The 12427-nt window shown below is 49.0% G+C and overlaps 1 protein-coding gene across 2 annotated transcripts in view; it reads left to right on the top strand.

Annotated features, from left to right (window-relative positions):
* The window catches only part of LOC141054347 (transmembrane 4 L6 family member 5-like), a 63870-nt gene that overhangs the window by 17046 nt on the left and 34397 nt on the right, over nucleotides 1-12427 (top strand). The window contains exons 1-3 of one of the 2 annotated variants that reach the window (XM_073551664.1): nucleotides 627-959; nucleotides 1276-1341; nucleotides 3587-3780. In XM_073551664.1, the coding sequence (XP_073407765.1) occupies nucleotides 777-959; nucleotides 1276-1341; nucleotides 3587-3780 (443 nt within the window). In that variant the 5' untranslated portion in view covers nucleotides 627-776. Of the gene's footprint in view, nucleotides 1-626; nucleotides 960-1275; nucleotides 1342-3586; nucleotides 3781-12427 lie in introns of those variants that run through there. The other variant, XM_073551665.1, reaches the window with a different exon arrangement.

Raw genomic sequence — 12427 nt, forward strand, 5'->3', positions numbered from 1 at the left:
GTATGATGCCCCCCACACTGTATGATAGCATCATATTAGCCTGCACACTGTATGATTGCCCTTTGATGGCCCCCACACTTTACAATGGCTCCACTATAGCCCCCCCAGCGTATGACGGCCCCATATAAAGGAATTAAAGAAAAAGAATGATAACTGTCTACTTCTGCTATGGGGACAGGTCCTCTTTAACAGTTAGATAGTGACAATGGCAACGGGCAGTAAAAGCCAGACCTCAAGGCAGAGCCTTTAATAAGCAGCTACGTAAAGGGGATGTGTCATCAGAAAGTTATTCATTGTTTAGATTATGTTAAATGTGTTTTTTACATATTTTCTGCTGCCCCTTTGGGGTCTCAGGTCTGATTTTCATACAGGAGAGCTCTAATCCTAAGGTGTCTCTTCAGTGTCCGTGCATTATTTTGGCTAGTAGGGCTGTGATAGAAACAATATTAATCAGACGGTATATTATTATGTTTAGAGCATTTTTATTGCATTTCTCTGATTTTCCCTGCTCCGTCCTTGTTACTTCCTGCTTGTTTGCACCTGTTTTATATATTTCTCTGTGACATAACCTCCTCTCGTGACTCGCTATCAGAGCGCGGATCTGTCCGCCTCCCATTCTCTATCAGCTATATGGCGTCCAAACTCCATCCTCTCACCCTGGTGACAGCAATCTCCGAGGCCGGGGCTCAACTCGTGACTGCAATTCCAGACAAGACATAAAACCTTCACGGCCCTACACCTGCCATCACTCGCACTGCCACGGCTGGGATCCCACCATGTGCACTGGCAAGTGCGCCAAAATCATCGGGGGTGCCCTGTACCCCTTCGCTGTCATCTGCATCGTGTCCAATACTCTCCTCTACTTCCCGGGATGGAGCTTGGAGGCCGCGGAGGACGCAGGACTCAAACTGACCTCCGAGGTGTCCACTCTGTTGGGCATCGTGGGAGGTGGAATAATGGTGAGAATTTATAGGACTTTCGGAAATGTTTTGTGCCATTTGGGAACAGAGTGGAAGACGTCCACTGTCCCTAGTGGGAAATTATTAGAATGTTTCATTTTTGGATGTTCTACTGGCATCACCTCCAAGGACATGATGGACAAGGGTGGTGGTGGTGATGGTCTATTGATGATCTTTTAAGCAATAGATGGGCCCCACTGAAATTTTTTTTTTTTTTGGGAAACCACAATTGCCCGATATCTTGTCAAAATGTGTTTACTGCAAACCGGTAACGTCAAAATGTAAATTTTTTTTAATTTATTTTCTCTTCTAAAAGATCCTCATTCCTGCTGTTCAGATCCAGGCGACCGGAAGGAAAGGCTGCTGTGGTAACAGATGTGGGGTAAGAACTTTTACTGTATAGGATTTCCCTGCCGCCATGTGTAGAGAAAAATAATGCAATTTATCCTTCAGTCACCACCAGGGGGAGCTCCTTACAATGGATGTATAACAATAGCTCAGAGTGTGATTCTGTCTGCATTGAGCTCCCTCTAGTGGTGGTTGCCAGAAATTATAATCTGCAAAAAGTGCAACAGGGGATTTGGAACTTAGTATAAGACACCACTATATACGTACAGACAGACAGTGTATATATATATATATATATATATATATTCTTTAACCTTTCACTGCCCCGGCCAGAAAAGAGCACACCACATGAGCATAACCCCTGCTAGAGTGCTGTGAATATGCTTGTTAACCCCTTTACCACCACCATAGACTACCATTAACAACTTTAGATCGCTGTATATACAGTTGTGGCCAAAAGTATTGACACCCCTGCAATTCTGTCTGATAATACTCAGTTTCTTCCTGAAAATGATTGCAAACACAAATTCTTTGGTATTATCTTCATTTAATTTGTCTTAAATGAAAAAAACACAAAAGAGAATGAAGCAAAAAGCAAAACATTGATCATTTCACACAAAACTCCAAAAATGGGCCATACAAAGGTATTGGCACCCTCAGCCTAATACTTGGTTACACAACCTTTAGCCAACATAACTGCGACCAACCGCTTCCGGTAACCATCAATGAGTTTCTTACAATGCTCTGCTGGAATTTTAGACCATTCTTCTTTGGCAAACTGCTCCAGGTCCCTGATATTTGAAGGGTGCCTGCTCCAAACTGCCATTTTTAGATCTCTCCACAGGTGTTCTATGGGATTCAGGTCTGGACTCATTGCTGGTCACCTTAGGAGTCTCCAGTGCTTTCTCTCAAACCATTTTCTAGTGCTTTTTGAAGTGTGTTTTGGGTCATTGTCCTGCTGGAAGACCCATGACCTCTGAGGGAGACCCACCTTTCTCACACTGGGCCCTACATTATGCTGCAAAATTTGTTGGTAGTCTTCAGACTTCATAATGCCATGCACACGGTCAAGCAGTCCAGTGCCAGAGGCAGCAAAGCAACCCCAAAACATCAGGAAACCGCCATGTTTGACTGTATGGACCGTGTTTTTTCTTTGAATGCCTCTTTTTTTCTCCTGTAAACGCTATGTTGATGCCTTTGCCCAAAAAGCTCTACTTTTGTCTCATCTGACCAGAGAACATTCTTCCAAAACGTTTTAGGCTTTTTCAGGTAAGTTTTGGCAAACTCCAGCCTGGCTTTTTCATGTCTCGGGGTAAGAAGTGGGGTCTTCCTGGGTCTCCTACCATACAGTCCCTTTTCATTCAGATGCCGACAGATAGTACGAGTTGACACTGTTGTACCCTCGAACTGCAGGGCAGCTTGAACTTGTTTGGATGTTAGTCGAGGTTCTTTATCCAACATCCGCACAATCTTGCGTTGAAATCTCTTGTCAATTTTTCTTTTCCGTCCACATCTAGGGAGGTTAGCCACAGTGCCATGGGCTTTACACTTCTTGATGACACTGCGCACGGTAGACACAGGAACATTCAGGTCTTTGGAGATGGACTTGTAGCCTTGAGATTGCTCATGCTTCCTCACAATTTGGTTTCTCAAGTCCTCAGACAGTTCTTTGGTCTTCTTTCTTTTCTCCATGCTCAATGTGGTACACACAAGGACACAGGACAGAGGTTGAGTCAACTTTAATCCATGTCAACTGGCTGCAAGTGTGATTTAGTTATTGCCAACACCTGTTAGGTGCCACAGGTAAGTTACAGGTGCTGTTAATTACACAAATTAGAGAAGCTTCACATGATTTTTCAAACAGTGCCATTACTTTTGTCCACCCTCTTTTTTATGTTTGGTGTGGAATTATATCCAATTTGGCTTTAGGACAATTCTTTTTGTGCTTTTTCATTTAAGACAAATTAAATGAAGATAATAATACCAAAGAATTTGTGTCTGCAATCATTTTCAGGAAGAAACTGAGTATTATCTGTCAGAATTGCAGGGGTGTCAATACTTTTGGCCACAACTGTATTGTAAGGACTAATATTAGTGGACCCTAACCCACCGGACGTAAAAACACGCAACACAGTGCACATAGAAATTTGTATAAAATTCTCTAATTTTGTCAATTTTGCAAAGAACTGAATAAGGACATGGGGTCTCCAAGCTGAGAATAAGACCCCCGTTCACCCACCTGAGAGGTTTTCTCATCACCCCTATATCTCTACCCCCAGATGCTCTTCTCCGTCCTGTGCGCTGCTATCGGTCTCACGGGATCACTGTTCTGCCTTGTAATGTCAGTGGTTGGAATAACCCGAGGACCCGTCTGTGCTTATTACGACCAGATTAATGCCACCACCCCTTCTACCATTGAGAATGACTCACTAATCTGGGGGCGTCCCTTCGAAAAGCCATTACAGGAATACAAGTAAGAAGTCATTGTTCTATCCCCCTATACCAAGTTACATCGATTTGCTCTCCAAATTCCGCTTTTTCTGTTAAAGGCCGTGTTCACACTGTTTGTTTTGTTGAGCTTTCTGAGCAGAAATTCTTCAAATCTTAGATGAAAAACTCATGGATTGTGAACTCATCGTGGAGGTTCTGCACCAAAAACTCAGCAAAAATAGCTCAGTTTCAACACACCCAAAATCTGCTTTAAAAAAATGAAAAAGAAAGAATATATGCAAAGTAATGGGAAAACAACTTGCTGCGCACATGCCCTGTATTTTGTCACTTTAGTCTTTGAAAATTGTAACGCCACTTCAGGAAAATGTCAGTGGATTTTTCTTGAAATGTCCACACTGCCATTTTTTCACTTGTCCACCACCAGCGTCTTTACCTTATATCTTTTATTAAGACAATTCCAAACTCTGAAACAGATAAAAGAAGTAGCAAGGGATGGAACATTGCTCTGCATTGTGTCCATTTTTTTTTTTTAGACGGTTTTGCCACGCTTTTTCAGGGAGGATTCCGTGTTGAAGGCTGTGCACACAGTTTTTTGAGAGATTTTTGGAGCAAAAACTGAGCAGAAACTCTCCAAATCCTTACAAAAATAAAAAAGTGGGGAATAAATGAAGAATATTGGGAGCTTAAATACCCTTAGTGAGATATATGGATATATCCTTGAGTAAAATCCCAGGCCTTGCTTACCAAAGAGTACAAATATTTATTATTCAAAAAGTCACATAAACAAGACAGATAAGAGTATGAGCAGATCCATATATCACATTTTATACAAATCACATTTTATACAAACAGGGGGCAACAATACAACCATGGGGCAACAAAATAGGAATATCAGATATCAAAAAGAGAGAGGGAGGAGGCATCAAAAGGGGTCATATTATGTGAATCAACTGTGGATTAGAATACAGTATAATATAAACCCCTTCAAAGTCCTGAGAAGGAGATGCAGGAGAAAATTGTGCTCCCAATTAGTGGACATAGAAATTGGAACGATTGCCTCTTCGAGGTACATGCAACCCTTGTCCAATCAATTCAAAGTTGTCACAGTCTGATGGTACAGACCAGGGCCACCATCAGGGCATTACTGCCCTGACTGGTGTATGAGGCCCCTGCTGCAGGCCCCCACTCTTCTGCTCACTGGGCCCCAGCGGCAAGATCCTGCCGATGCAGTAACTGAACCTGCGTCTGTTACGCAGGTTCAGTTATCTATTGCTGTGTAGGCAGGATGAAGACAGATGTGGCAGGATGGAGACCGATGGGGCAGGATGGAGACACATGGTGCAGGATCATGGAGCAGGATGGAGGCAGATGGGAAGGAATGGAGACAGATGGGGCAGGATCATGATTCAGGATGGATATAGATGGGGCAGGATAGAGACACATGGTGCAGGATCATGGGACAGGATGGAGACAGATGGGACAGGATGTAGACAGATGGGGCAGGATGGAGACCGATGGGGCAGGATGGAGACACATGGTGCAGGATCATGGAGCAGGATGGAGGCAGATGGGAAGGAATGGAGACAGATTTGGCAGGATCATGATTTAGGATGGATATAGATGGGGCAGGATAGAGACACATGGTGCAGGATCATGGGACAGGATGGAGACAGATGGGGCAGGATGGAGACAGATGGGGCAGGATGGAGACAGATGGGGCAGGATGGAGACAGATGGGGCAGGATCATGGAGCAGGATGGAAGCAGATGGGAAGGAATGGAGATAGATGGGGCAGGATCATGATTCAGGATGGATATAGGTGGGGCAGGATAGAGACACATGGTGCAGGATCATGGGACAGGATGGAGACAGATGGGACAGGATGGAGACAGATGGGGCAGGATGGAGAATGATGGGGCAGGATCATGATGCTGGATGGAGTCAGATGGGGCGGGATGGAGACAGATGGGGCAGGATCATGGGGCAGGATGGAGACAGATGGGGCAAGATTGAAACAGATGGGGCAGGATGGAGACAGATGGTGCAGGATCATGGAATTGGGTGGAAACAGGACAGGAAGGAGACAAATGGGGCGGTATCATGATGCTGGATGGAGACAGATGGGGAGGGATGGAGACAGATGGGGAAAGATGGAGACAGATGGGGCAGTATCATGATACTGAATGGAGACAGATGAGGAGGGATGGAGACAGATGGGGCAGGATGGAGACAGATGGGGCAGTATTATGGAGCAGGATGGAGACAGATGGGGAGGGATGGAGACAGATTGGACAGGATCATGGGGCAGGATGGAGATAGATGGGGCAAGAAGGAAACAGATGGGGCAGAATGGAGACAGATGGTGCAGGATCATGGGGCAGGATGGAGACAGATGGGATAGGAACATAGGGCAGGATGGAGACAGATGGGGCAAGATGGAGACAGATAGGCAGGATCATGGGACAGATGGGGCAGGATCATGGGACAGTTGAAGCAGGTTCATGGGACAGATGAGGTAGGATCACGGGACAGATGAGGCAGGATCATGGGATAGTGAAGAATGGTGAGATCATATGGGACATCAGATGGTGCAGAATAGATATTTGTGAGGGCATTATGGGAGAACATAAGGGGCCAGGATGGGAGAACATATGGCTGGAGCCAGGAATGAAACAGAAGGGGCCATGATGGGGAACATTATTACTTTAGGGGCTAATTAAGGGATATTATTACTGCAGTGATGTAATTTATTTTTTCAGGATACTGTTTTCAATGGGGGGTCCTGTTATTGTGCAGAGCGACATTATGTCGCCTTTTTTTCTTCACCTGATGTAGGGTAGAAGTTGGCAAAAAATATGTAATGCGCTCTTCAAGTTGTGCTTTAGATAACTGTGTTATTTCCTGCAGAAAAAAGTCCTGGCTGGAAGAAGTGTTGGCGGTGTGCACTGGATGAAAATGAAAAGCGACGTCACTGATGAGTCAGTGTGTTACCTGTACACTGACACTATACACTACATACTGTGTACAGAGCTGTTTATAATGTCATCGGTGATCACTGTATTACCTGTGCACTAACACTATATACACAGCTCCTGTGTATAATGTCACTGGTGATCTCTGTATTACCTGTACACTGTACACTATATACAGAGCTCCTGTGTATAATGTCACTGGTGATCACTGTATTACCTGTACACTATATACAGAGCTCTGGTGTATAATGTCACTGGTGATCACTGTATTACCTGTACATTATATGCAAAGCTCCTGTGTATAATGTCACTGGTGATCACTGTATTATCTGTACACTATACACTATATACAGAGCTCCTGTGTATAATATCACCTGTGATCACTGTATTACCTGTACACAGACACTATATACAGAGCTCCTGTGTATAATGTCACTGGTGGTCTCTGTATTACCTGTACACTATATACAGAGCTCTGGTGTATAATGTCACTGGTGATCACTGTATTACCTGTACATTATATGCAAAGCTCCTGTGTATAATGTCACTGGTGATCACTGTATTACCTGTACACAGACACTATATACAGAGCTCCTGTGTATAATGTCACTGGTGATCTCTGTACATGGACACTATATACAGAGTGTTACGCTGTGGACGCAGGTGACGAGAGTGGACCCACTGGGCCGTGGCGCCGAGCCCTCCCCGAGCGAGTGCACCAAGTGGACCGACCCCTATACAGGGACCGTTAGGGAACAGACTCGGGAAGTTCTAGCGCCACGGCAGCCAGGACCAGGGGTCGGCTCAGGAGGGTGAACAGATGATGAGGAACAGAGGAAGGTCCGGAGAGGAACCAGGATGACCAGGGTCCAGAGGCTGAGGAAGAAGGAGAAGGACGGAGGATGGCGGGGGTCCAGGAAGAGGCGAACTGAAAAGGGAAGGAGACACAGGGGTTAGCAGGAGGCACGGACCGGAGAGTCAGAGGAACACTGGGGACACAGGCGGAAGACACAGGGACTAGCAGGAGGCACAAGACACAAGGAGTAAACTAGTGCGCAGCTTGCAAGGGACTAGCAGCAGGGAGCGCGGCCTAGACAACCGAGAGGCAACTCAATAGTCAGGCGCCTCCACTAAGGGAGGGCGGCCTGAAATACCTGGTGGTGGCCTCTGATAGGTCGGGAGGCCGCTCCGGGTCAGGTCACGCCAGACAGGTGGCTGCCGGCAGAGGCGTGCGGCTTATCCCTCCGGCGCGTGCGCAGAGGCACAGTGCGCGCGGCCGAGGGAAGTGGAGGAGAGCGTCGGGACGTCGGCCGCCGGAAAGCGAGGGGAGCGGAGGCGCGCATGCAGGACGCGTCAGAGGAGAGAGTCGGGGCAGAAGCAGGAGCGGTGAGTATGGCAGCGGGGGCGGCGAAACGGGGAGCGGTGCTAACAGTACCCCCTCTCTTACACTCCCCTCCACTGCGTCTGGCTAAAAACCTCTTAAGAATGCGTGGGGCATTGATATTCTCCTGCGGTTCCCAAGATCTCTCCTCGGGACCAAAACCTTTCCAGTCGACCAAAAAAAAGGTTTTACCTCTCACTTTTTTCGAGGCCAGAATGTCTTTTACCTCGAAGACGTCATCAGACGTGACAGGAAGAGGAGAAAGGTTCGGGGCCGGGTGAAACCGATTCAGGACAACCGGTTTAAGGAGAGAGACGTGGAAGGAGTTGGGAACCCGAAGCGACGCAGGCAACTCCAGTTTGTAAGATACGTTGTTAAGACGTTTGAGAATCTTGAAAGGCCCAATGTAGCGCGGTCCCAGCTTGTAGGAAGGGAGCTTTAGCCTAATGTACTTGGCCGACAACCAAACTTGTTGACCTGGGAGGTAGGTTGGAGCATCCAAGCGTCTTTTGTCAGCGTGCCTCTTCATGCGCTCCCCAGACCTCCGGAGGGCCTCCTTAGTTTCGGACCAGATCCTAGAGAACTCTTGGGTCAGGGAATCGGCTGCAGGCACACCGGAGGAACCGGACAAAGGTAGAGGGACACCAGGGTGCATGCCAAAGACCACGAAAAATGGAGACTTGGCTGATGACTCGCTGGGATGGTTATTGTAGGAGAATTTGCCCAGGGAAGTAGATGGACCCAGTTATCCTGATGAGCGTTAGAGAACTGCCGTAAGTAGGACGCTAGTACCTGATTAACGCGTTCAACCTGACCATTGGACTGGGGATGGTACGCGGATGAAAAGTCCAGTCTTATCTCTAGAAGTTTACACAAGGCCCTCCAAAACCGAGAGGTGAACTGTACACCTCGATCGGAAACAATATGCTGTGGAAAGCCGTGGAGGCGGAAGATGTGCTGGATAAAAATCTTCGCCAACTCTGGAGCGGAGGGCAGCGCAGGTAGAGGAACAAAATGGGCCATCTTGGAGAAGCGGTCGACCGCTACCAGGATAGTCGTAGATCCGGAAGATTTAGGCAGATCCGTGATGAAATCCAAACCTATATGTTGCCATGGAACCGAAGGAATTGGGAGAGGAAGCAGAAGGCCGGCGGGTGGTCGCCTAGGAATCTTGACCTTGGCGCAAGAGGGACAGGAGGCCGTGAAGTCTGTCACATCCTGGCGGAGTGAGGGCCACCAGTAAAAACGAGCGATGAGCTCAAATGTCTTCTTGACTCCGACATGTCCGGAAATTTTAGAGGAATGTCCCCAATGCAGTACCTTTTTTCTTTCAGAGTCAGGGACGTAGGTCTTGCCGGGGGGAGGAGTAATCAGTCTCACCGGGGCCACAGTGATGATCTTAGCGGGATCGATAATGTGAGTTGGTTCCTCCATCAGATCAGGGGACTGCAGAGACCGGGACAATGCGTCCGCCTTGATGTTCTTTGGCCCGGGACGGAAACGCAATTCAAAATCGAACCGACCAAAGAAGAGGGACCATCTGGCCTGCCGAGGGTTAAGTCTCTGGGCTGACTGGAGATATGCAAGGTTCTTGTGGTCGGTAAAGATGGTAAACGGATGGACCGACCCTTCAAGAAGGTAACGCCACTCCTCCAGCGCCAACTTTATGGCCAACAGCTCGCGATCCCCGATGGCGTAGTTACACTCAGCCGGCGAGAAGGCCTTTGAAAAGAACCCGCAGGTAATCAGTCAGCTGGACGGGGACCTCTGTGAGAGCACTGCACCTGCTCCGGTGGAAGAGGCGTCTACCTCCAGGATGAATGGCTTATTAGCCTCGGGTCGGTGTAGAACAGGTGCAGTCGCAAAGGCTTGCTTCAGGCAGGAAAAGGCCTCTTCAGCCTCCGGAGGCCAGGACGAGGAGTTGACGCTCTTGCGAGTGAGACTGGAGATGGGTTTGATGATGGACGAAAAATGTGGCACAAATTGACGGTAATAGTTGGCGAAGCCGAGGAACCTTTGAATCGCCTTGACCCCCACAGGGCGAGGCCATCGAAGAATAGCCGACAGTTTCTCAGGATCCATCTCCAGCCCAGAATCTGAAACGATGTAGCCCAAGAAAGGCAAGGAAGACTGCTCAAAGAGACACTTCTCAAGCTTCGCGTAGAGGCGATTCTCCCGCAGACGTTGTAAGACCAGACGAACACTCCTCCTATGGGACGCCAGATCCGGGGAAAAAATAAGGATGTCGTCCAGATACACCACCACGCAGGAGTATAACAAGTCTCGGAAGATATCATTGACGAACTCCTGAAAGACCGCGGGAGCGTTGCAGAGACCGAAGGGCATAACCAGGTATTCGTAATGCCCGTCCCGGGTGTTAAAGGCGGTCTTCCATTCGTCACCAGGGCGAATGCGGATGAGGTTGTAAGCCCCGCGTAGATCCAACTTCGAGAAGATGCGGGCTCCCCGCAACCGGTCAAAGAGTTCAGGAATGAGAGGCAATGGATACTTGTTCTTCACAGTAATGTCGTTCAGGCCCCGGAAATCAATACAAGGACGGAGAGAACCGTCTTTCTTCTTTACAAAGAAAAACCCGGCTCCGGCCGGGGAGGAAGATTTCCGTATGAACCCTCGAGCTAAATTCTCACGAATATACTCGGACATGGCCGTAGTCTCTGCAGGGGACAAGGGATAAATTCGCCCTCGGGGCGGAGTGGTCCCGGGTCGCAGATCAATAGGGCAGTCATACGGGCGATGCGGGGGAAGAACCTCTGCCTCCTTCTTATCAAATACGTCAGAGAATGCCCAGTATGCGGCTGGTAGAGCCTCGGGACCCGAGGAGGCTGGTGGGGGATTGGCCAGGCGGACAGACCCCAGACACTTCTCTTGGCAGGGATGCCCCCAGCGGAGGACCTCACCGGAACGCCAATCCAAGACAGGTTCATGTGTCCTAAGCCACGGAAGACCTAGCAGCACAGCATGGGAAAGGTTGGGAAGGACGTAGAAAGCGATCCGCTCCTGGTGCAAGGCCCCAATTTGCAGACACACCTCCTCTGTTACCAGGAACACAGATTCTCGTAGGGGTCTACCATCTACTGAGGCGATGACACGTGGAGTCTTCAGGGAGATAACGGGAATCTGATACTTCTTCACCTCCTTCAACCTAATGAAGTTCCCTGCCGCGCCCGAGTCCACATAGGCCACCTCCGAACCACGTCTCTGACCCAAAACCAACTGAACTGAAAGGGTAAGGGGGTGAGAGGAGTGAGACACACCTAGATCGGCCTCTCTTACCTGCCCTAGGTGGAGGAGTTTCCCGGTCTCTCAGGACAGGAGCGTAGGAAGTGAGACGCGCTGCCGCAATACAGGCACAGACCCTCCATCAGTCTCTCCTTATGGCGCTGTTCTGCCAACTTGACCCGATCCACCTGCATTGGCTCAGGCGCCGGACTGGAGGATGCCCCAGGCGGATGTGGGCTGGACGGCCTGTGAAAAGAAGCAGATGGTCTAAGCAGTCTCCTATCCCTAGCAGTCTCCCTAGCGCGTTCCTGCAACCGAAGGTCGATGCGTGTGGCCAACGAAATTAAATCCTCCAAGGAGGTTGGGGTGTCTCGCCCTACCAGCTCATCTTTAATTTTGCCAGAGAGACCACGCCAGAAGGCCCCAACCAAAGCCTCGTTATTCCACCCCACCTCAGAGGCCAAGGTACGGAACCGGATGGCGTATTGTCCGACCGTAAGAGTGCCCTGGGTGAGGCAAAAAAGAGACTCCGTGGCGGAAGCCAACCATCCAGGCTCGTCAAAGACCCTACGGAAAGTGTCAGTGAAGGTCTGGAGACTGGAGACCACGGGATCGTCCCGCTCCCACAGGGGATTTACCCAGGAGAGTACCTCTCCCTCCAAATGGGAGACAATGAAGGCAACCTTGGCCCGATCGGTGGGGTACTGTTGGGGCAGGAGTTCGAAGTGCAACCTGCACTGATTCAAAAAGCCTCTGCACAACTTGGGGTCGCCGCCATACTGAGGCGGTCTACCAAGCCTGGGAGGCGGAGAGGGTCCGGGATCAGAACTGCGGGACGAATCGCGTCCGGCGGCCGATTGAAGGGAAAGCAGCCGATCGTCGACCGAAGCCATGTACGAAAGAATATGGGATTGGGTGTCCCGTTGTTGAACCAGCTCCTGCTGGAGGCTGGCCAGTTGGGAGGCGTTACCAGGGTCAGCGGCCTGCAAGGCCGACAAGCGGGAATCCATGGTCTTCATAAAAGACATAATACGGGTCTGGTTCTCCCTAAGGAAAACCAACTCCTTTTAGGCAGC

Source organism: Dendrobates tinctorius, unplaced genomic scaffold (genome assembly GCF_039654945.1).
Source record: "Dendrobates tinctorius isolate UK_male_01 unplaced genomic scaffold, ASM3965494v1 ptg000178l, whole genome shotgun sequence".
Classification (NCBI taxonomy): Eukaryota; Metazoa; Chordata; class Amphibia; order Anura; family Dendrobatidae; genus Dendrobates; species Dendrobates tinctorius.